The sequence below is a fragment of the Oncorhynchus clarkii genome, chromosome 13, assembly GCF_045791955.1.
Source record: "Oncorhynchus clarkii lewisi isolate Uvic-CL-2024 chromosome 13, UVic_Ocla_1.0, whole genome shotgun sequence".
Classification (NCBI taxonomy): domain Eukaryota; kingdom Metazoa; phylum Chordata; class Actinopteri; order Salmoniformes; family Salmonidae; genus Oncorhynchus; species Oncorhynchus clarkii.
The window spans coordinates 41,468,652-41,495,219 of NC_092159.1; the positions used below are offsets into that span (position 1 = coordinate 41,468,652).

Consider the following 26,568-nt stretch of genomic DNA (forward strand, 5'->3'; position numbering starts at 1 on the left):
TTCTGGAGCACCGTATAACTGTGGGCAGCACAGAATAGCTCTCTCAGTGCACACCTCTTCAGGCTGTGCATTTGTACTGGATTCTTTTAAGTCTTTTACAACGGTACCACATTCATCCTCTGCCAGTGTCTAACTCTCCAAGCCATCACAAAGTATGAAACTGGCCACCGCTGCACAACCAAATTGATTCAGCGCATGTGATGACATTATCAGACTCAACCTCGGAAGCCAACGTTAAATGGTTGTGATCATGATTTCAGTCATAGGATTAGGCACACAGCCTACACAGTAGGCCTGCACACAGACGTAATGTAGTGTATATTTTTTAAACAGAAAAAAATCCACAAAAATGACATGCTTTGTCTGTAGCATCAGGACGTGGGCAGATCACATAGCTCTGAGTGTAACTTTTTTTCTCCCTTGTCACACTACAACACTGTTCAAATTTGGCAGACAGAATAGACACATTTCTATATCGTCCCCATGGGTGTAAAAAACACCGCTACCCGATACTTACATTTCTGCATACGTCATCCTGAGGTTAACATTACTCAGAGGATGAAACGCGGAAATAAATGTTAAGAGCGCTTAAGGGATTTGGTTGGCTCAGGGGCACTAAAACACACAAGCACACTTTGGTGTTATTTATGTAAGCCTGTCATCTTGTCGTCTAATGAGCCTGACACCAAAAGCGTAATGAAACGTCTCACATTAACACGGGCTAAATGAACAGCCAACAGCCGAGGACAGAGGAGAGCATAGCTCCCATCCACACTGCAATGAGTTGAGGCAGATGGTTCCCTGTATACCCAAAGCCCCAAGCCACTGTACTAGACGGGGTAACAGGCACAGCACCTCATCCTTCTGGGCACAAGCATGGAGTCAGGGACTCTGTGTACTATTGGCTGGCTTCATTTTCATTATCTGCTCACCAAGTCCATTTGAAATCCAGCATTCCCCTGGTTGGTCAGACCATCATCTTGCTAGATGCTGGAACTTTATTGAGCGAGTGCCACTGTCAAACGGAGGGACGGACGAACCCTCAAACAGACTGTGGTTTAATGCCATGATTGTTTATCTTTTAATAAACAGGAAGAAAAAAATCACAAAGGAGGCCGTGAGATGTGCAGTGTTGGAAAACAAATAGAAAAAAACCTGACTGGGTGATGAACCTGACTGGGTGATGAACCTGACTGGGTGATGAACCTGACTGGGTGATGAACCTGACTGGGTGATGAACCTGACTGGGGGAATCTTTACCTTGAATGTATTGCATGTGAGAAGACATGGATGGCACAACACTCAGGATCAGTAGAAAAACATCTGGATTAGTTGATCAAAATGATGATCTCTCTACCCCCATGCAGTCATACAGCAAAAGCCTGGCAATATGGCTTTTAGATAGATGGACTTAAATAGGCCTTTAGCTACATGCATTTGGTTTCAGCTCTGTGTCAGATTAAATAGCTTTAAAATGACTACTTTTTCACAATTCCTCCAATATATTCTGAATCAGATATGGATCTTGGTGAGCGCAGAATGTTTTCATTTTGTTATCAAGCTATGGGACTTTTTTTCTGCAATGGTGGGGGAAAAAATGGTGGATATTACAAAGCATTTGCTAAATAAACTCAATATTACATAGTTGGGAACTAGCGATTATCAGATGGAACTACACTTGGAAATACATTTAGTCTAAATGAGACAAGATTGTCTATATTTGTGACACTATCAGAACATGTGGTACAGTATGAATACTAACTCGACATCACATCCCAAACCCAGAGTACACTGCTAAAGTACCAGGCCTGTTGCACAGGGGCAGTTCTGAACACTATAGAAAGGTAATACCACAACTGTAGGTGGGATCTGAGTATTGTTCCAATGAATGCACTCGCATGAACACCTGGTCGACTGAATAGTTTGCCTATTGCTGCATGCTATGTTCATATACATGCATATTGTGATAAAACATTGTATATTATTGTAGAACTAGGTTCACCGTACTTCAGAAGCACTGATAAACTGTTTTGTATTGTTGGATGTAAAACAAGTGGGGGATATTTTACTAGACCAGAAACATTTTTAAACCGAATTACTTGGCAGATATCCAATCTAATAGGTAGGCAATTTTTTAAGCAGTTGTTATTTTTATTATGATTAGGATTATTAGGATTATAATGAATAATGACACTGATAGTGGTATAGGCCGACGTATTATTAGTGGTAATCTAATGGATTTGAAATATGAACAAATCTAGACTATCTACCAACACATGGTTTATGTTATGTGGGGTAATGAGACATCTGAACCAGATAGGGTTATTAAGTGAGAGTGGATGCGCGCACCTGTACCAATCCAGCCCTTTCTCGTAGTTCCTGTCGAAGAAATGCGGCTCATTCCCAACGGCTCTGATATCGGGATGGACCCTCAAAGCTTCGAGCAGAGCCCTGGTGCCTCCTTTCTTCACCCCAATTATAATGGCTTGGGGTAATTTTTTCACCCCATAATCCGAGGTGCAGTTCACCCTGAGTTCGTTGTCCGTGGTGCTGAATTCCTGGTGCTCCCTCTCCAGAGCCGGAGATTGATACACCGCGGCAGTTTTAGTCGGAGCCGCCTGATTCCTAACCCAATCCAATGTTCTTTGCTCGGTCTCCACATTATCTTTGACAGTGGAAATTGCAACCGTTTGCTCGGCGGCGGCGGCAGTAACCTCTATCAGCTCCTCGCCCAAATAGCCCTGGGGTGAGGTGGAATAAAGTTTCTCCCTTAATGTTACAAAAGTTGTCTCCTCCGTGACCAGCCTCCCTTGATACACGTAGTTCTCTTGCAAGGGGAACTGTAACGAGTTGTAACAGCTCATCAAGCTATAGAACAAATAGGTGACAGAAAGGGAGAGGGTGAACATGAATAAAATTTTCCTGGGCACTTTAGAGGTAAAAACCGAAGTGCTGGACCAAAATGCCATCTCTGATAGCAGTGATCCTCTCAAAGAAGTGGCCAGACATGTTTCCACCCCAATACTTGCATGGACACTCAACAACAATAATCTGTCACTATCAGCATTGCTCCATTTGAAAATGTGAGTAGTTGAACCACTCCAGCATACCCCCAATTCGCATGGTTATAAGGATACAGGAAATAGATCGTTAAAATTCCGAAAGAATATCGCGTCCCTTTTTTGAGTAGCCTATCGATTTCTTATTCCAACGCTGACAGCCAATGTCACCGTTTATTGGACTGAATTTGCAGATTAGAAAGCCTGCGGTCTGGCGTCCTTCCAAATGAGCAGCCTGGTTTGAAACCAGCAGCCTGGTTTGAAATGGGCAGAGTGTGATGGACGAAGTCTTGGTAAGAAAAAAGGGAACGCCAAAGTGTTTGAAGTAGTGTGCAAAGCACGTCTTCATCCCGACACACTGACGGCCAATTACAAATCCGGTGGATCTTCCCAACAAGGGTGAAAAAACTGCCACACATTGGACCTTTCACTGCTAACTTTGTGAAGTAGAAAGTGAACAACCTTTGCATAAATATTAATTGACTCCGCTCTCTCAGTGGCCAGGAATGTTGCTTGCTGTCCTAATGCCTTCTGTTGATTGGTAGATACGATGTGCGCATCAACTGTGTGAGCTCTCCCGCACCGAAGCACTATTATATTAGTAGGAGCACCACCATCTCAGTAAATGAACACCCACTTTTCGCAATCGGTGCCAGAGTGTAGGAAACCCAATGAGACGTCAGATACGACAGCCAGATAGCACTGAGATGGCATTGGGAAGGCGGGATGACTATTCCTCCTCCTCCTTTTTCTATGCTTTATGATTAGCAAAGATATTGCTGGATGAATGTAAGGGTGAGTAGGGAAAAGAAGTGCCCTGTATGCACTTAAGAAGAAATCTTAAAGATAATTTGCCCAACTAATGTAGGCTACATCTGACTTGCCTCAAATTATTTACTGAATAAAATGCGTCATAATAATAATAATAATTATTATTCTACGACTACTACTACTACTACAACTACTACTAAATAATTATTCTTCAAGCAGCTCGTGGCTGCTCCCTACTGGTGTTCTCTGGAACATTGCAATAATTGTAACCGTGATCTTGGGAGATTTTACACAAGAAGGTAGGAGGGGTGGTTGAAGAATAGATCGATATTTTTTTCGATGGAAATTATGTGTGATAAAAATCGTCCTTTCACTCCACCAATTCACATCAAAGAGGTTGTTGCTTCTCATGCATGCTGGCCTGATACAAAGGAGGGTTAGGTGACAGTGCTAGAGAGTGCAATGTAAGTGAGCTGGAATGGACACTAGGCTGTGTAGCCTTACTGAGGTATTTTGCATTGAAGATACTTATGTAGGGAGAACATATCTGTACCACATTTATTACACAAGGTGACAGTCAGTATTGTTCTCTGAATTGAAAAATGTTGACAAATTTGACTTATGCCCTTTTGGGAGGTAAAGTAAGAGATTCTAGATTGTGAGCCACTGAGATATGTCTCCTTTTATTAGAGAGTCTCATTCATCATACTCCTCAAACACACCAGAAATATCTGCACCACAGCAATGCCTGGACAACAATAAATGGAGGGCTCATCGCTCTCAAAGCAGAATGGCAGGGGTCATTTTACAGCATCTGGAAGTATGAGAGAATATGCTTATTTGGCCAAATTTCTCTTCCCATCACATCTCTAAGATCGTGTAACCAGCAGTTTGGCAAATCAAACAGTGGCTGAAATGACTGAGTAAGGAGGAAAAAAGATTAGACTAAAGATATTTTATTGCCAAAACGCAATAATCCTGGAGTAGTGAACAAAAAAAATCAAAGTATGGCTCTTTTGTGTTAGACCCATGGCCTCCCACAGGACAGGAAATGCTGAACAATCCAATAGGACATCTCTTACACAGAGAAAGGCAGATAAATCACACCCTTCCTTTTTTTTCTTAGCAGCTGTGGTACATACTGTACAGCCACTTCAGCATACAAGTATGTTTTGTTATAGTATCGTTATGTAAAGGTAACTGCCAAAAAGAATGGAAACACTTGAGTAAACGAGGGATACAAAGTCTATTGAAAGCAGGTGCTTCCACACAGGTGTGGTTCCTGAGTTAATTAAGCAATTAACATCCCATCATGCTTAGGGTCATGTATAAAAACGCTGGACTGGCCATTATTTTGGCTACCATTGCTATGCCCCCATAGGATGACAATGCCCCCATCCACAGGGTACGAGTGGCCACTGAATGGTTTGATGAGTATGAGCAGCACCTTGGACAGCGTTTTCGAACTGTTTTCAACAAAACACCAAATTATGGAGTTTATTGTGAGAGAATGGTGTCCCTCCAATAAAGTTCCAGAAACGTGTCAAATCTATGCCAAGGTGCAGCATTAAAACTGTTCTCATTCTATCAATCAAATTAATTTATAAAGCCCTTCTTACATCAGCTGATGCCACAAAGTGCTGTACAGAAACCCAGCATAAACCCCAAACAGCAAGCAATGCAGGTGTAGAAGCACGGTGGCTGGGGGAAAACTCCCTAGAAAGGTCCAAACCTAGGAGGAAACCTAGAGAGGAACCAGGCTATGAGGGGTGGCCAGTCCTCTTCTGGCTGTGCCGGGTGGAGATTATAACAGAACATGGCCAAGATGTTCAAATGTTCATAGATGACCAGCAGGGTCAGATAATACAGTTTTTCTCAATTGCTAAAACACCATTTCTGAAAATTGCTCCATTTCCTGAAAACATTCAACACAAAACCTCATCTTCAAGCACTATTTACATAACCTCTGACTCCTCTCGCAAAATGAAACATTCGCCTCAAAACAGTTTTACCTGTGTTGAAAGTCAAACACTGCTCTCAAATCATAAACAAAGTGATATAAATGATATACACTCTCAAGCAGTCAGTAAATAATACACCCGAAAAATAGAAAAGACATTGTTCAAAACATACAATTCTCAGGGACAAGTACATCTTTTATCTAAAAAAATATTCATAATTTTCCGTAATTGTCTTTGATGAATGAAAACATGTTCTATCATAGTAGCTCAAAATTTATCAGAAATTACTACTCTGTTTTGCTCTTTGCAATTTTGTGTTTTGTTTTTCCTCCTCCTTGTACCCCTATTTTTACAGTACTGTACCCTGCATCTCACAAACTTGTCCTTGTCTCTGTGATACTGTAATTCTTGTTCTTTGTTGATATGAACCTGCAACCAGTCAAAATCTATTGATCAGTCAGTACTGTTACAGTTTTTCTCAGTCGCTTTGGTGCATTTTTCACATCATCCCTAACATGTGCAAAATAATAAGTGCATTTCTCAGAACAATTTGTACAAACTGCAATATACAATAGATATGTTTCTAAAGCTAGTCAGTCACTAAAAATCCTTAGTACATCTCTCAAAAGTGAATATTCATGCCAATGATCATGTCAGTGTCATCAGAATGATAAGTCATTGAGTCATTGTTCACAAACAAGGTCTTCAAAATGTTTAGGCATGTTGTCAATGTAACTGTGTACTTTGACAGTATTACCTGATGTAAACTTAGGCTGCAGTTTGGATGACAGTTACTGTATTGAAAATGCACAAGGCTGCACTTCTATGGCATATATCAATTTCAACAGTACTATTTACATATTACTGTATGTGGGTTATTGATTGAAAGAGACTGGACAACCCAAGGGGCACAAAGGAACAAAAAACAAAATTAGAAAGAAACACAGGAAACCACCCCTAAGGCACAACTTTGCCCGCAGCACTGTTGTGCTGTCTCTACACATTCAGACGTTCCTGTCTGTCGGCCCACATATTCTCATCCACATCACACCAGATATTTTCCCTTCTAATGCAACGTGGAAAGAATCTTTTGGAATACCTTATCCATCCTCTGCAGGCGTCTACTGTGATGTCCTCACATGCTGCATCCATTGCAGCCAGCAGGGTCATCTGTGTGTGTGGCTGATGATTGCACACCTTCCACCTCCATGCTGAAAAGAACTCCTCAATTGGGTTAAGGAATGGTGAATAAGGTGGGAGGAATTCTATGAGCATCCTCGGGTGGGTCACAAACCATTGCCTTATGATGTTTGATCGATGGAAACTCACATTATCACAAATGACCACATACTTTGGCAAATGATCTCTAAACAGACCCCTCTCATCATCAGGGATGAGAGCCCTGTAGAGAGTCTCTAAAAGGTTGAGTAGATGCTGGGTGTTGTATGGCCCTATAAGGGGGATATGGGTTAGGACACCATGCTCCGAAATAGCAGCACACATGGTGATATTTCCTCCCAGTTGGCCTGGCAAATCCACAGTAGCTCTGTGACCGATGATATTCCAACCCCACCTTCTGCATTTGGTCAGGTTGAAGCCAGCCTCATCCACGTATACAAAGTTGTGAGAGGGTTCACTTGATTCCAACTCCATTATACGCTATATCTCAGAACACACAGTTGAATTTGTTTTGGTAAGGAAGAGTGACATAGAATGTACATATATTGCATGTTCCTTCCACAGCAATGGAAATGTATGCAGTTTATGCTTACTGTACTATGTATCACTATAAAATGTTGCTGTAAAGTAGTTACATAGATATATGTTTTACCTGTACATACGGGTACCGTAGCACCTTAACTCTGTCCTCATTCCTTTGGAATGGTACACGGTACAGCGGTTTCATACTCATCTGGTTTCTATGCAGCGTCCTGTCGATGGTTGAGATGCTAACCGTATGGATGTTTTCAAAGACATCGTTGTCTTCTATAATGGTCCTTTGTATTTCCCTGAGTCTCATGGCATTGTTTGCTCGGACCATGGTGCAAATAGCCTCCTCCTGTTGAGGTGTGAAAAGGCGTCCTCTGCCACCGGTTTGAGGTAATCTTGCAGTCCTATGTGGGGAAAAATGCAGTGATGCATCGCACACTTTCACATAGACAAAAACTATGCGAACACACATTTTACTGTAAAACATACAGGTGGGTGCATGTAAGGTGCAGTATGTATGTGTATAGAGTATATTTCTGTATGCTGTGAAATACAAGTGGACTACTGTAATATGAAGCATTGTAGGAAGTATACAGTATACTGCTTATATACAGTAACAGTGCACTGTACATTGGTGGACATACCTGTTCTCTCTTCGAAACGTTTGAACTATTGAGGACACAGTTGATCTCCCAATATTCAGCTGCACCCTTCGACCCGCCTCAGCCATTGTAAGGCCATGATTGACAACATGGTCTACAATAGTGGCCCTTATGTCATCAGATATGCGCCTATGTCCTCTTCTGCCTCTGTTTTGCCTTCCACCACGCATCCTTGCTCCTCTTCTTCCTCCTCTTGGCTGTTGACCCTGTTCGTTTCCTGGTCCATCCATTATTGGAAAATTGCAACTCTGTGTTGTGGTCTGTCTATATATGCTTGCCAATTGATTCTTCATGAGATGCACCTTTGAGCAATTTAGACAACTGGTTGATTAACACTTTACATTCCTTCATGAGTGAGGGTCAATTTCACCTGCACGATTCATCAATTCACGTTTTTGTACAAAAGGTCTAATAGAAATGTGTAAAACTATGCTTGACAGTTTATGACAAATAGTTCAACATTTTTGCATGTAATGGCTTATGCAAGGAACTAATGCCTAGATGTTTTGAGGGGTAAGACTATTCAACAAAGAACCATCTACTATATTTTGATCAACATGACATGAGCAATGGATAATGTGGAAAAAAGCTGACACTTGTACATTATCAATTGCAATTTGGTCAAAGGAATAAGAAATTGCTTTATTGATGTGCACAAGTGACTAGATGATTTGGAATTTGTACAAGTAGTATCAAGAATTGCACTTTTGATCTAAGAAATGCACCAAAGCGAATGAGAAAAACTGTAATAAATGGAAAGCACAATGTTCAGGGCCATACAATTTGTCCATTGTACAGTATACAGCCTACAATGCACTGTACTACAGTATCCATTCTCAGACTTTCTCCTTCCCACCTTCAACACCCTGTTTGCTCTCTGAACTTATATTGGTTGTGTCGCATCATTTGAAACAGGTTAAATCAATTTTGAGTAGTTGTGTTCAATCAATGACATATGTTCTCTATTTGTATTTGATTGTTGCCACTTGTGTTTACCAGTATGGATGACATGTGCATTAGAGTGCAGAATGTGTTTTGAGAATGAGAATGTGTTTAGAGTTTTGCTGAAAAGTCTAAGTGAGATCTGCAAATTGTGTTTTACCATGTGAAATGGTTTAAGGTATTGACAACAGACTGCATAATTAGCTAAATGAGTCCAGGCAACTGAGAAATTTGGGTTTTAGTGTTTTAGCAATAGAGAAAAACTGTAATAATCACAGTGGTTGTAGAGGGTACAACAGGTCAGCACCTCAGGAGTAAATGTTAGTTGGCTTTTCATAGCCGATCATTCAGAGTATCTCTACCGCACCTACTGTCTCTAGAGAGTTGAAAACCGCAGGTCTGCGACTAGGTAGCACGTCCGGTGAACAGGTCAGGGTTCCATAGCCACAAGCAGAACAGTTGAAACTGGTGCAGCAGCACAAACAGGTGGACTGGGAGACAGCAGGGAGTCATCAGGCCAGGTAGTTCTGAAGCATGGTCCTATGGCTCAGGTCCTGAGAGAGAGAGAGAGAGAGAGAGAGAGAGAGAGAGAGAGAGAGAGAGAGAGAGAGAGAGAGAGAGAGAGAGAGAGAGAGAGAGAGAGAGAGAGAGAGAGAGAGAGAGAGAGAGAGAGAGAGAGAGAGAGAGAGAGAGAGAGAGAGAGAGAGAGAGAGAGAGAGAGAGAGAGAGAGAGAGAGAGAGAGAGAGAGAGAGAGAGAGAGAGAGAGATGACTTAAATTCACACAGGACACCGGATAAGACAGGAGGAATACTCCAGATATAACAGACTGACCCTAGTCCCCTGACACAAACTATTGCAGCATAAATACTGGAGGCTGAGATAGGAGGGGTGCTGGCTTGTGGTGTCCCAACACCCTATTGAGACACTATTGATGGTGTTTCTTTTATTTTGTCAGTCATCTGTATATCCACTGCCATTAAAGTACTGTATCAGGGATCCTGCAGTCCACACATACGAGACATTTGGTTGTCTAGAAGTTCTAATAACTGTTGACATAATAATTATTGATTGGTAATGTAAGTCAACATTATATATAACAACTGGTTGATAACACCTAACTTGAAAGAATCCATTTTGCATAATGCATGTATTGGCATCAACAGGAGATGTGTATGAAACGTTCCAAAGTTCTTTGGTTACAGTGTGGGTTGTGGAATGTGGAGGTAGTTGGAGCCGGCCTAAGGGGATCACTATATCCAGGACTCATTGTCTCTTGGGTGCTTTTTATTTTTCTGGAGGAGTACAGTCTGTCTCAGAATGTCTGTGTTTTAAGATTAGGGAGAGATTTTTTACAGTAAATCCATTTGGATTGCATTCTTCAAAATTGGCATAAAATGGAATCCATATTTCAAAATGAACAGTTCATTTTTAGTTCCTGTCTTATCAAATTGTATCTATGCATTCATTAGAGAAAAATACTTGCTGTACAGGGCCGTAACCTCAACTCATCGATGTGGCAAATCCTTATTTGAAGTCATTATGAGCTTACTGGAAATGATATAATTTCCCATCGATACAGGTGGTTTACATTAATTAACTCCCTGCATGTTTTAGCCTCACACTGACATAATGAGCTGATGTGTTGCACCACAAAAGCACCACATAGTCACACAGTCACAGATGCAGTATGCAAAAGAAATGCAATGACAGCAGCCATGTCCAAGACCAAAGGTCATTCTTTGATTGAAATCAATCGATGATATAAATAATTAGCTAATGTCAGTAAACACAGTATTTATTGTAAACTATCACAAGAGGATGTCCGCACCGGGCTGTAGAGACATGCTGTCTGGCTAAGCGTCACTTCAGTGAGATGCTCAGAACACTTTGCTGAAGCCACACAAGACTCCCATGGTTAGGAAATGGCTGGAGTCTGTCAATGCGAAGGTGAAGTGATAGATATCAGGCCTTTATGTGATCGATAATGTTGACCAGCCTGCCATTCTGTGAACTAATTAGATGATAAAAAGTGATGGATGTGAATTAAATTCAGCTGGCCCATTAAAACAACCTCCTTTGGGCTTTGGATCATCATTTCTTGCTGACCTTTTAAATCCCCACTTTATTGTATGTGAATGCAATTAAATCAATTTGTTGGATGTTTGCAATGCAGCAGTTGGCTCCAAGGTTGTGGCCGGATAAGAGTGGCCTCTCTGTGCTTGAAAAGCCCACGGAAGACGGCAGAACAATTAAAGGTGTAAATATAAGGCAACGTCCTACATGGAAAGCAGTTGGAAAATGGACACTGGGTATTTTCCTCTATTCCACTGTAATAAATAAAACAAAGGATAAATCTCTATTGATCCTCATTCCAAACGCACAAGATAATGAGGTTTCACAAATTTGCCCTGATAAAAAAGTCACCGTCTAGGACCGCAAGAAAAGGGACAAATTATCCACAGTGGGGTTTGTTGGGCAAAATAATCCAATAACCTCAGAATGGGTCATACTGTATGTTCGATATAGCAACCAGTGAAGACCAAGAGACCAAACCTAGAGGGAGGACGGAGGCGGTCTGATACTCACGAAGCACCAGAGTTGAGATGTACATGTAACTGCCAAAATAAAGGAAACACCAACATAAAGTGTCTTAATAGAGCCAGAACTAGCTTCAATGCACCTTGGTATAGATTCTACAAGTGTCCAGAATCTCTCATAAGTGTTAAATTGAGTTGAGATCTGGTGACTGAGACACACGCACGCACACACACACACACACACACACACACACACACACACACACACACACACACACACACACACACACACTTTGAGAACCCTCTTTCAAAGTCATTGAGATCTCTTCTTGTCACATCTGCTCCTGCTACGCCCTCTGGTGTTCATCCTGTGTCTTCCTGACCTGCTGTTACTCCCTCTGTACACTCTCTCTCTCTCCCTCTCTGTGTGATTGTGTGGTTGGAGACAGGTGTGCTGGAGTCAGAGCAGATCCCTACCAGCTGCAACTCGTTCCATAATCAAGACCTCTACAAATACTCAGTCCTGCCACTTCCACTATGCCAGATCGTAATCTCTGCTCAGTCAGTTCATGATTCTAGGCATTTATTATTATTCAAGATCCTGTTATTCTGCCTGACACCGTTTATCCTCTCATTGCATACCACTCTGTCTCTGGCTCCTGTTCCACATCTCACCACCCAACTACCTTGCTCTAGATTTTACCACCACTACCTTGGATTCCCCTCAGGACCTGTTTACCCTGTTCTACTCAGCTAACTCCAACCTCAGTCTCCACATTTGTTTTTTCTGCAACTCATCCGAGTTTCCCCAGATCTGCTCTCCATATCTCCCTGTGTAACAATAAATATTTTGGTTAATTCATTCCTGTTTCATCCAAGTCTGCTCTTGGGTTCCCCTGTTTCATTCCGCCTAATACTTCTTCTAGCCGTGGTAGCCAAACTAATGGGCAACTGGGTCATTTTATACATGTCATCCTATGGGGGCATAGCAATGGTAGCCAAAATAATGTCCAGCCTTTTTATACATGACCCTAAGCATGATGGGATTTTAATTGCTTAATTAACTCAGGAACCACGCCTGTGTGAAGCATTTGCTTTCAATATACTTTGTATCCCTCAAGTGTTTCCTTTATTTTGTCAGTTACCTGTATTAGGCCTCTCCCACTGGATCACCATAGGGCCAACATCAGCAGGTCCTTGGGGGTCAGAACTTTTATCCCAGCTCTTGCTTCATTAAGGACTATGCTATGGGTTGTACTTTATCATATTGTTTCTGCCTGACAGACTTCATGGCAATTTGCAATACATTGTGTATGGTCAATCTGTCTTTGAGAGACAGAAGCATAATACCATCCCTAAACACAAGCATACCTTTACAGTATTAAGGGTCTGGCACATTGGTAAAACAGCAGGAGAGGATCAAGAAGAATGTTGAAAGAGACAATGGTCCAGAGATCTTTAGACTCATTTGGTCTGTTGATCCACTTCATGTGTCACTTAACATGGACTTTTTTTGGAATGGTTATAGTTATTTTCAGAGAAATAAGGTTCGTCTGGAAATGTTCAGATGGAAAAAAAAAGCTCCTTCAAAGAGTCTCACATTCAGAGAGAAGACCCCGTGAAATCACTTTGCTCCTAATGACCTATCATTGTGACGTCTGGGATTGATGACTTTCTATTTTCCCTTTCCGCTAAGTTCCACCTGGGGATCATGTCCCACACATCATCTCCTCCCTGGAGTGGTGGCATCAGGAAACACTCATCTCTTCCAGGGCGCTTTGGAGCTTCTACTTCCTCGTCCAGCATTATGCTGTGATGAGACGAGAACAACCTGTAAGGTGCTGCGATGGCTCCACTCCTCCTGAGTCCCAGCCAGTCAGCCATCCCTGAATCTGCATGACGTCCCCACGGTGCTGTGCGACCCGGTGCCTCCCAGATGTGGCTCCCTCAGCATAATTAAGGTGGGATCTGCCAGGGCTTCTGGGCCGGGGTCATTCATCAACCAGATCACCTGCAAGATTAATGTGTCCTCGCTGCAGCGCTGCAATGGATTGCTGCCACTTGCTGAGGTCATTAGCGCTGGCCTGCCGTACCACTGCAGAGGCACTCCCCGATCAGTGGAGAGGCAGATCTTCAGCTTTGCATACTAAATGAACAGTCCATCATCGCCTAATTAAGGGATTATTGGAGACATTTGTGTCCAGTCCCCCGGACAGTAAACCATAACTGAAGGGCAAACGAGATAGATGAACTCCACCTGCTTAGTAGCGCATTGCAAAGTAATAAAACTGCTGACAAAGATAAGTTACAAAGGAGAACTGGGAGGAGGGAGGGTGTCAACAACACACGACATTTAAAACCCGAAAGGATTCAGAGACACTATTTAATAATCCACCGACTCTCCGTTCAGCAGTAGGAATCTGGACTGCAACATTTTCCCAGGAATATCACATAAACAGGCTTAACATTATTCTTGCAGGCGCAGAAGGTGATCATAGCGCCCTGTCTATTCTTAATGAACATGCTTGGTTTGGGAGCACCGGAGGTAAGACAGGCTAATTATTATTCTCAGACATTAAGTGAACAGTGTATCTCACATACAGATCTCCAAGGTGCTCTGCAGCCTGTATGGGTACCCCTCATTAAAGAAGAATGGAGCATGGCAGTGCTCAAAAGACCAATTGCACAGTGTTGCTCAGAGCTACATGCGAATTGAATACTAATCACGAGGGATAAGTAAGGGTCGATTCCGACAACTCACATTCAAATCCCCCAGATAATTGCTTGCATTCAATTCTCACTCAAGATCAATTCAATCGGCTAAATTAATTAATTTAGTCACATTTTTGTGTGAGTGCCACCAAATCTATTTCTTCAACGTCATCAATTCCATCCTTTCAAACACCCCTCATTATTTTCATATTGAGAGTTGATTCATATACCAACAACATAGGGTGAGGGTTGGACCTGCTATTGCAACAAATCCTGATTTGTACAAATGATTCTTATTTCATATGAAATGGAAAATGGCTCATATTTTCCACTGAATTGACCTCTTGCTCTGAAGCTTTGACGAATTTCAGTGAAATCTGAAGATGACCCCAGTTTTGACGTGAAACAAAACAGCAGAGAAAAAGAGCATCCACTCGTTGTGTGAATCATCCCAGCTCCAACACACACAGCACAGAGAAGGCAAGGAGGGAGGGTTGGGCACGGCTTTGCCGGCTGTAAGCCTCCCAGTGAACGAGGCTTGTTTTTCATTGACTGTGTCAGGAATCAAGAGGGCTAATCCCTCTGAGAATTCAGATGAAAGTTTCAAAAGAAATAATGAAAGGCACACTGCCTGAGGGTGCATATCAGGGTGAACATACAGCAAGCTGGAGTGAAAAGCAGCAGCCACACACAACAAGCATACAGCAGAAAAACTGAATAAAACCAGCTTCCCCTGCCTGCCTGCCTGCCTCCCACCACCCCCACTACCAATTAAAAATATACATACTCACAATATTTCCCCAAGACATAAACAAATACGCACATCAAAAACTTGGCATGCTACTGCACAACAACAAAAAATCACAGCTTGTTTGCTCTCTCCATACGCAGCAGGAAAATCGGAATATGACCCTCAAATTGTCAAGCCAGTATAATGACAACATGGGATAATTGGCTGTTACAATTAGCTATACACCAAAAAGATGATCTTCCATCACATGCGTGTAGTATACATCTCATGCATGTGATGTTATTACAAAGACTCTTTGTAGCAGGAGGAAAATAGTAACTGAGCAGCATGTGTCTAGAATTTCATATTTACATATGGTACAGAACTTGTACTGCTTGTATGTGTGAAGTTGAAAGATTCACCAGTGTCTGGAGGCTATGCTTTATATCTATGCATCACTGTATGTGTGGTATAAGGGCACTGAGATATATCTTTTTTTGCGGGCGATATTCCCAACAGACCCTTTGCAGAACTCCATGAAGCGCTTCACTTTGAACTTCCAGAGCATGGCCTCTGACAACTACCATCCTCTCTGAATGTGTCTTATTTATCAGAAACACGATGCCAGTCTCGTTTCTCCCCTCAGATAGGGAGCACTGAGCCATGTCCAATGTGGTTCTCCAGTCTATGTCATTTACACAGCCTCAGTAGGCCACAGCATTCTTTTAGAGGGGGAGTAGTGGGCTGCAGAATGTATGGAGGTGTATGATTCATTGGGCATCTGTGGCCCTTTCAGGACCCCAGGCTAGGAGTCCTATAAAATGGTGAGTTCCACCTGGCCTTTTTATCATTTCTCATGTTATCTTAGAACTACAAGGTGAAAAAGTTGTTCTTGGTGAGGAAGATTTATCATCCTGAACCACCCTCAGAATCGACACCAGAGATCATCAGCTTTATCATTCTCTAGCAGTGATCATTTGCAGTCGGTGTTAAGCCATTTTTTTTTACAGGCGAATGATCTCTGAGACCTTAAAGGGATCAGCAGGGTCCCGATGACAACGAGACATGGAGCGCTTGATTTCTTCAGTAGAGCAGATGCGTTCAGGCGCAGATTTAGTGCATTACGTATCATATGCTACAGAATTCCATGAGCATAATTCTCTTTGACTTCCAGGGAAACAGAACATTGTGGTCCCTGTTTAAGTATTTAGTATGGATAAGACATGTGATGTACAGGGGGCTTTTCATCAAACACTAAGCATACAGAGATAGAGTACTGTTGTGTCTTTGGTTGCCCGGATTAAGTGATATGACATGCTATTCTATAAAATCCTTTCTCTGTAATTAATATTACCTGATTGAGCTAATCATGCAAATGTAATTAACTAGAAAGTCGGGGCACCACGAAAGAGTGTTTATAGAGCTGTTATCTTCCGAATAAACTCTGAGAGACCTAGTAGTATTTTACATCAATAGCAGTCAATATTAATCGTCACCTTATTTCAGTCTCATCTGAACATCGTAGAATTCTTGGTTATCTTCACGAACCCTGGCTAACAAGTTGAATCAGCAATACAAAATTGGGTTTAATTATTTATTTACTAAATACCTAACTAATCACACATAATTACATATACACAGAATGAATCATACCTTGATTACAAATTATGTCATAAAGGAAAACGGCGCTAGGGGACAGGACAGATATGACAGCTGGTTACACAAAGAAAAGGGGGTTGGGTTTGAGTGAAAGAGCGGGAAGACTGAGGAACAAAGGGAGAAGCTCTGCTATCGTAAATACAGTATCTTATGCATTCTAAATTACCGCCCATTTGAAAATGGAAAATTCAATAAATATTTACTCTGAGCGTCGCTTTGGTAGGTTGGTCGTAGATGCTGGCCATGTTGGCCAACAGAGATCTTCCTATCCTCGGATGAATGTCACTGGTGGTAAATTGGATACGTTGTAGTATTGTCGTTGTGTGTTAGACTGAATACGTTGTCCGTCCTTTCCTAGCCCACGTTTACAGCTGCTGTTGCTAACTCAACGGCTAGGATGTCTCACTTATTTAGTGAATAAGAGGTCAAAGTTTATACCATTCACAACAAAAGCTCACGCTGAGGTTGGCTTAGTTCTGTAGTTGACATGTTAGTCCTTTTCAATGTATGGACCGTCGTCCTATCGTCCTCGGAACAGAAGGTTACATTTTCGTCAAGGGCTTATATACAGTGCCTTGCGAAAGTATTCGGCCCCCTTGAACTTTGCGACCTTTTGCCACATTTCAGGCTTCAAACATAAAGATATAAAACTGTATTTTTTTGTGACGAATCAACAACAAGTGGGACACAATCATGAAGTGGAACGACATTTATTGGATATTTCTAACTTTTTTAACAAATCAAAAACTGAAAAATTGGGCGTGCAAAATTATTCAGCCCCCTTAAGTTAATACTTTGTAGCGCCACCTTTTGCTGTGATTACATCTGTAAGTCGCTTGGGGTATGTCTCTATCAGTTTTGCACATCGAGAGACTGAATTTTTTTCCCATTCCTCCTTGCAAAACAGCTCGAGCTCAGTGAGGTTGGATGGAGAGCATTTGTGAACAGCAGTTTTCAGTTCTTTCCACAGATTCTCGATTGGATTCAGGTCTGGAATTTGACTTGGCCATTCTAACACCTGGATATGTTTATTTTTGAACCCTTCCATTGTAGATTTTGCTTTATGTTTTGGATCATTGTCTTGTTGGAAGACAAATCTCCGTCCCAGTCTCAGGTCTTTTGCAGACTCCATCAGGTTTTCTTCCAGAATGGTCCTGTATTTGGCTCCATCCATCTTCCCATCAATTTTAACCATCTTCCCTGTCCCTGCTGAAGAAAAGCAGGCCCAAACCATGATGCTGCCACCACCATGTTTGACAGTGGGGATGGTGTGTTCAGGGTGATGAGCTGTGTTGCTTTTACGCCGAACATAACGTTTTGCATTGTTGCCAAAGAGTTCAATTTTAGTTTCATCTGATCAGAGCACCTTCTTCCACATGTTTGGTGTGTCTCCCAGGTGGCTTGTGGCAAACTTTAAACGACACTTTTTATGGATATCTTTAAGAAATGGCTTTCTTCTTGCCACTCTTCCATAAAGGCCAGATTTGTGCAATATACGACTGATTGTTGTCCTATGGACAGAGTCTCCCACCTCAGCTGTAGATCTCTGCAGTTCATCCAGAGTGATCATGGGCCTCTTGGCTGCATCTCTGATCAGTCTTCTCCTTGTATGAGCTGAAAGTTTAGAGGGACGGCCAGGTCTTGGTAGATTTGCAGTGGTCTGATACTCCTTCCATTTCAATATTATCGCTTGCACAGTGCTCCTTGGGATGTTTAAAGCTTGGGAAATCTTTTTGTATCCAAATCCGGCTTTAAACTTCTTCACAACAGTATCTCGGACCTGCCTGGTGTGTTCCTTGTTCTTCATGATGCTCTCTGCGCTTTTAACGGACCTCTGAGACTATCACAGTGCAAGTGCATTTATACGGAGACTTGATTACACACAGGTGGATTGTATTTATCATCATTAGTCATTTAGGTCAACATTGGATCATTCAGAGATCCTCACTGAACTTCTGGAGAGAGTTTGCTGCACTGAAAGTAAAGGGGTTGAATAATTTTGCACGCCCAATTTTTCAGTTTTTGATTTGTTAAAAAAGTTTGAAATATCCAATAAATGTCGTTCCACTTCATGATTGTGAAAAAAATACAGTTTTATATCTTTATGTTTGAAGCCTGAAATGTGGCAAAGGTCGCAAAGTTCAAGGGGGCCGAATACTTTCGCAAGGCACTGTAGTGGAGGGATATAACCCATGTCTCTTCCACAGGGGCGCACCACTGATTGAGCAGAGCTCTAACTTTATGAAAACTCAAATGTCTCATTTGGAAGCTAAAATTACATTTAATCTTTTCACAAATAGTGTCATATTTAAACATTTAAATTGCACAACAATTCCATGTGAATCTGTTAACTAGAATGTGTAGACTTTCCCAGATGCAGTTTATGTCGTCCTGCCATTAGTCATAATGTCTCAAATGACAACCGAACTGACATCATATTCATTAAGTACCAACGCATATTTTCAACTGGTTCTATTACCGAAATATGGTTCCTTGCCCCCACTTGTTTGATGTTCCCAGACTTTCTATGTTCAAGAGTCCTTCAGTAGAGTCAGAGAGAGAGAGGGAAGGGAGAAAGGTATTTATGGGGGGGTCATAAACCTTACCCACGGCCAACGTCATGACAGTACCTTTTCATATAGAGCCGTTGTATACCAGGCGAGTGGGAAGATACACATTTTCAGATGGCGAACTAAGAAATAGGATCTTGCCCACAGGAGTTGGATAACATATGGACGGAGGTGGTGAGTTTATCCACTGTGTTGCGAGAAAATATATAAAGATTAAGCTTTAGTTTTTCCAGTTCTACCCAGAATACTTTGCATTCTTATCGTTGAAGTGTGACATTTTGTGATGAAGAAAAAACGGTTTTAGCAACCAATTTACCAAAGACCAGACAGTTATTTCTAAACACAAAGATAAAAGACTATTTAAGCAATAATGCCTGAGGGCTTTTATAAAACGGTTGCCAACATATTTATACAAATATTAATGACAAATATGATTTTAATGAGTAAATGTGTTTTTGCCTTCTGATGTTGCTACCCAGACAGGCTGGTCGTTAGCTACTTTCTCATTTTTTGTCCTAGTCGTTAATTCTTATAATTCTTAATTCTATTCATTCGACATTGCTAAACAAATCATTATGTCGCTGGCTAGCAGAGATTCAATGACGACGAGAGACAAGAACCTCAATAAATAATCATTTTATAAATATCTAAATCGGCCTAAATAGGCAACAACTATAATGGTTGGCGAGTCAGAGCTAACCAAGCTAGTTAGTGATGTTAAAAGTGACGTTTCCGTTGATGGCACATGAGGGTAAGAACTGTCCATGGTCCTGGAGCTGGTTGGTGACAGCCAGTGCTTGCCTCTTCTTTGCTGGTATGGGAGAGATCGCATTAGTCAATTTATACATTATTGCACAGGTTGTAGAGGCAGACAGATAGGTTTATACAACCCCCAACTGTTGCAAACCAAATACTAACATTGAAAAATCATGTGTAGATGTTTTTTTCCAGAGGGAGATGAATTTCCTGCCTGGGCTGCGGGACATGATGATATTGTGTGGGAGTTGTTGTCAACCAATCAGCATCCAGGAACCAAACAACCCTTTTATATTTATGATTATTCAAATAATGTTTTTTGGTGATCCTATTGTGAGTACTCAAAAAGCTACATCTCTGTTTTGAAAAATAAGCAATTATTAGAGTTTCCTATTGAGCAGTTCAGGTAACACCCACTCCTCCCTCTAGCCAACAACATCAGGCATAATCCCTTTACTGAGAAGAAACACAATAACAAGTGGCATAATGCTTCCACTGCCTGTCGATTCCCTTTGATTGCTCTGCTTTAGGAGTTACAGCCTATTGCTGATGGTCATTGGATATGGCATGGAAGAATGGAGACTGTGTTGGGGCTGTGATACTATACTGGACCATGGCGTTTTGGGCCAGGTCACCCATGATACAAGTCAGTATTCGACGTCCATCCATGTCTGAGGACGTTGGGAGATGACCATCCATGTCTAAGGACGTTGGGAGATGACCATCCATGTCTGAAGACGTTGGGAGATGACCATCCATGTCTGAGGACGTTGGGAGATGACCATCCATGTCTGAGGACGTTGGGAGATGACCATCCATGTCTGAGGACGTTGGGAGATGACCATCCATGTCTGAGGACGTTGGGAGATGACCATCCATGTCTGAGGACGTTGGGAGATGACCATCCATGTCTGAAGACGTTGGGAGATGACCATCCATGTCTGAGGACGTTGGGAGATGACCATCCATGTCTGAGGACGTTGGGAGATGACCATCCATGTCTGAGGACGTTGGGAGATGACCATCCATGTCTGAGGACGTTGGGAGATGACCATCCATGTCTGAGGACGTTGGGAGATGACCATCCATGTCTGAAGACGTTGGGAGATGACCATCCATGTCTGAGGACGTTGGGAGATGACCATCCATGTCTGAGGACGTTGGGAGATGACCATCCATGTCTGAGGACGTTGGGAGATGACCATCCATGTCTGAGGACGTTGGGAGATGACCATCCATGTCTGAGGACGTTGGGAGATGACCATCCATGTCTGAGGACGTTGGGAGATGACCATCCATGTCTGAGGACGTTGGGAGATGACCATCCGTGTCTGAAGACGTTGGGAGATGACCATCCATGTCTGAGGACGTTGGGAGATGACCATCCATGTCTGAGGACGTTGGGAGATGACCATCCATGTCTGAGGACGTTGGGAGATGACCATCCATGTCTGAGGACGTTGGGAGATGACCATCCATGTCTGAAGACGTTGGGAGATGACCATCCATGTCTGAAGACGTTGGGAGATGACCATCCATGTCTGAGGACGTTGGGAGATGACCATCCATGTCTGAAGACGTTGGGAGATGACCATCCATGTCTGAGGACGTTGGGAGATGACCATCCATGTCTGAGGACGTTGGGAGATGACCATCCATGTCTGAAGACATTGGGAGATGACCATCCATGTCTGAGGACGTTGGGAGATGACCATCCATGTCTGAGGATGTTGGGAGATGACCATCCATGTCTGAGGACGTTGGGAGATGACCATCCATGTCTGAGGACGTTGGGAGATGACCATCCATGTCTGAGGACGTTGGGAGATGACCATCCATGTCTGAAGACGTTGGGAGATGACCATCCATGTCTGAGGACGTTGGGAGATGACCATCCATGTCTGAGGACGTTGGGAGATGACCATCCATGTCTGAGGACGTTGGGAGATGACCATCCATGTCTGAGGACGTTGGGAGATGACCATCCATGTCTGAAGACGTTGGGAGATGACCATCCATGTCTGAAGACGTTGGGAGATGACCATCCATGTCTGAGGACGTTGGGAGATGACCATCCATGTCTGAAGACGTTGGGAGATGACCATCCATGTCTGAGGACGTTGGGAGATGACCATCCATGTCTGAAGACGTTGGGAGATGACCATCCATGTCTGAAGACGTTGGGAGATGACCATCCATGTCTGAAGACGTTGGGAGATGACCATCCATGTCTGAGGACGTTGGGAGATGACCATCCATGACTGAAGACGTTGGGAGATGACCATCCATGTCTGAGGACGTTGGGAGATGACCATCCATGTCTGAAGATGTTGGGAAATGACCATCCATGTCTGAGGACGTTGGGAGATGACCATCCATGTCTGAGGACGTTGGGAGATGACTATCCATGTCTGAGAACGTTGGGAGATGACGTGGAAACTGGCACGAGGGGCAACAGTGAGCGCTTTCACCTTCAAGTAGGTTTCGGTTTTGCAATGGCATTGTGTACTGGGATAGTGGATGGGCATAAGCATATGCCTCTAATTCCAAAGGTTGCAAGTTTGAATCTAGTTATATAAAAGTTGTTTTTGAGATTTTTGTTTTAAGCCTAAACTTAACCTTAACCAACAACTTAGAAATGTGACATTTGATAAACATGGATAACCATCTCATTCAGACGTGAGACTGTGAGAGCAAGTTGGGCGTTTTGGCAATGTGAGCCGCTGATTGATTCATGGAAACATTGGTTCACAACAACATAAATAGAACCAGCATTGCCAAGCTGTTCTACACACAGTTTATTAACAGCCAACTTTAATGACAGAATAAACCCTCCATAATGCTTATCCGCTATGTATTAAAACTTGCATTCCATGTCTGGACAAGGCTTTCAAGGATGACAAAAGATTGATACTTTTAGAAAGCATCATTATGGCAGAGACAGGATGGGACTTATTAAAGACCAATGTACTGCTTCCTCTTACTGCAGTCTTTATATTGGCATTGATTTGACCACTAATGACTACTTTAGCGATGACTCAAATCGTTCAGAGAATTCACATTCAGAGAGTCACCATATTCCATCCACGCGTCAGATTGGTATGCATATAAAGCCCCTTTTGTCATTGTCAAAAGGAGAAAAGGAAAAGAGAAGAAAAAAACTAAGAAATATTCCACAAACATCCCCAAGGTCACACAGAACTCAAGGAACCTGAGAAAGACCTTTCATTCATTCATTCCATCCACGTCCTGGATGGAAAGCAACACAAGCCATATCATCAATTCATGAGCCTCTCAACTGTCCAATTAGCCTTATCTGTGCTTTGCAAGAACAAAAATGTGTCATTCAAAAGAGAAATGTGATAGAAATGTGAGAATGTAACTGTCCCCAGAGTCAAGATCAGAGTGTATTACCTATTTAATTACTAATGATATAATAATTCCAATGCACTGCTTATGTCAGAGACTGTTTTATACTATGGAAGATACTCCAAATGACAAACGAAGATTTCAATTAAAGATGGCTTTCATGAATGAAAATGATCCTGCTCTGTTCCTCCATCCTTTTATGATTAACAGCAATATCGGGAAAGAAAAGTGGTGTACATTCTAAAGTAACATACATTAGAAAGCAGCATACATCGGAGGCCATAGTGGCCAATGGCACTGATTGGAACACTGCCCTGCAAAAGGGTGCTGTCCTTCAAACTTTCAAACAAAGATCTACCCCAATACGCTTGGTAATACGTGCGTTTGCAAAGTTAATGAATAGACGAAGAGACCCATCTCAGAGCACGGTGTTAATTTTTGGACATCATCATGGTAAGTAAGTAGGTAGGTACTGTGCATTCGGAAAGTATTCAGACCCCTTCACTTTTTCCACATTTTGTTACGTTACAGTCTTATTCTAACATCGATTCAATCAAATAAATCCTCATCAATCTACGCACAATACCTCATAAAACTTTCCGAATGCATTGTAAGTAAGTAAGCCTTATCTAAGCCAGAGTGGTCTGTATCCTCATACGTCCATGGAATTCCCACTGTCAATGTTTAGTTGGCAAACCATTAAATTCCATGTGAGTTACGATCTAGGGGATTGCATGAGATTGGACATTTGATCCACAGTTCTGGCTCTGTGGTGACAAAATACCATGGCACTTATTGTAAAAATAAAGGTGTTGACTCTGGTGTGCTGGCTAAATGCCCAACCTGGCTCCTCCAATTTTCATGGTCATCTAATCATCTCCAGATTCAATTGGTGCAATCATTCCTCACCTCTCCACTGTGATATGTGGTAAGCCACATTTTGGTGGGAGATTTACCTTGGTGGTGGATGGAAAGTTAACTCAATGGAGATTTAGTGAAAAGCACAGTAAATACAATCCAGCAACAGTAGATACTGGTAACATGGTCCAAAATATATGTACAAAGTTGTTTCATGTGTTTCACATTCAGAAAGAAACATACTTCTCTACACATTCATAATACATGCCAAGCTTCCTTAGGCATGAAGGAAACATGGGAAACAATTCGCCATTCCTCCACAGGCGATCCGCATCCCCCTGGGCAGGTGCCGCTTGCTGTGAGAGTGTATAAATGATCCACCGGGAAGTTTGTTGGGCGTGTTGACACTAGTCATAAACCCTGCTGACAGGTGGCCATGGCTCTCTACTTCTTCATCAGCTAGCTTCCCCTGGACAACCACAGAGGAAGGCTGAGAGCTGAAGTCATCCACATCACATCCGTACTGCAGATGAGCACACCCTGGTCAACACAGACACAACCCAAAGTACTATACGTGATTGATTGGATTCCACTGACCCAAATAAACATTGATTTGTTTCAGCGATCTTTGCCTCAAGAAATACTGTGTTCTCGTGCAGTATGATGAATATACACTGAGTGTACAAAACATTAGGAACACCTTCCTAATATTGAGTTGCACCCCCTTTTCCCCTCAGAACAGCCTCAATTCGTTGGGGCATGGACTCTACAAGGTGTTGAAAGTGTTCCGCAGGGATGCTGGCCCATGTTGACTCCAATGCTTCTCACAGTTGTCAAGTTGGCTGGTAGTGAATCTCTACTTCAAATAGCTCATTCCATCTCATCCCACAGATGCTCAATTGGATTGAGATCTGGTGACTAGGCAGGCCACTGCAGTAAGCTGAATTCACAGTCATGTTTGTGGAACCATTCCTGGACAATCCTAGCCTTGTGGCATGGGGCTTTATCCTGCTGAAAAAATCTATTCACAGATAGATACACTGCTGCCATGAAGGGATGCACCTGATTGGCAATGATGTTCAGATATCCTGTGGCATTCAAACGTTGCTCCACTTTTATCAAGGGGCCCAATGTGAGTCGTGACAACAAACCCCACACCATCACACCATCACCACCAGCCTGCAATGTTGACACGTGACATGATGGATGCATGTACTCATGTGGTTTTCTCCATACCCTAGTCCTCCTGTCAGCTTGAAACAGCAGGAACCAGGATTCACCAGACCAGGCAATGTTTTTCCAATTCTTCAGTGTCCAGTGTTCTTCGTTCCTTAGCCCACTGCAACTGCAGTTTCTTCCTGAAAGAAGTGGAACTCTGTAAGGTCGTCGGCTGCCATACCCCATTCGTGTCAAGGTACGACGAGTTCATTATTTTATAGGTCTTTGGGCACTAATGCTGTACTGGACCTGTCAGTTGACTAACTGTAGCCCGTCTGTTGCTCTGCACAATTTGTGTCAGACTCCTTCGTCCTTTGGGTGGTGGACCATTCTTGATACACACGGGAATCAGGTGCAGTTCTTGACACACTTCATACAATAGACTGTGATGCCCTTTGGCATGTGTTAGGCAGATGTGCCAAATTGTACTGCTTACCTTGACGATGTGGTTATACATTCGTCTACTTGGTCTGATCATCTCTCCACTTTGAGAAGTGTGTTTCAGCGGTTGGAGAATGCTTCTTTAACCCTCAATTTGGCCAAATGTGAGTTTGGGAAGGCTACTGTGACTTACTTAGGGAAACCAGTGGGACAAGGTCAAGTGCGCCCAGTATCTGGCAAAGTGGAAGCAATTGTTGCTTTTCCTGCTCCCACGACTCGCCGCCAGTTGCGCAGAGTCCTAGGGATGGTCGGGTACTATCGTACATTCTGTAAGAATTTCTTGACGGTAGTAGCTCCCCTTTCATCTCTGTTTAGTCCCAAGGTACCATTTAAGTGGTCCAAGGACTGTAACTATGCTTTTGAGTCCGCTAAAGCGCTACTTTGTTGGAGGTAGATGCTAGTATAGTGGGGGTGAGTGCGGTTCTCTTACAGGAAGATGAAGACAGAGTGGATCGGCCTGTCAGTTTCTTCTCCCGTAAGTTCAACTCGTGTCAGTCAAGGTACTCTACAATTGAACAAGAGACGCTGGCTTTATTGCTAGCCTTACAGTTCTTTGAGGTATATGTGGGCTCCAGTGCCTTGCCTGTAATGGTCTACACGGACCATAATCCA

The 26,568-nt window shown here is 42.6% G+C and overlaps 2 protein-coding genes across 2 annotated transcripts in view; both read right to left on the minus strand.

Moving 5' to 3' along the window:
• LOC139423948 (heparan sulfate glucosamine 3-O-sulfotransferase 4-like) overlaps positions 1-2,969 on the minus strand; it is an 88,337-nt gene extending 85,368 nt beyond the window's left edge. Inside the window, exon 1 of the mRNA XM_071175605.1 lies at positions 2,350-2,969. Within this exon, the coding sequence (XP_071031706.1) occupies positions 2,350-2,969 (620 nt within the window). The remainder of the gene's footprint in view (positions 1-2,349) is intronic.
• Positions 1-26,568, minus strand: part of LOC139364734 (lysine (K)-specific demethylase 8) — a 491,082-nt gene that overhangs the window by 266,562 nt on the left and 197,952 nt on the right. The window lies entirely within an intron of this gene.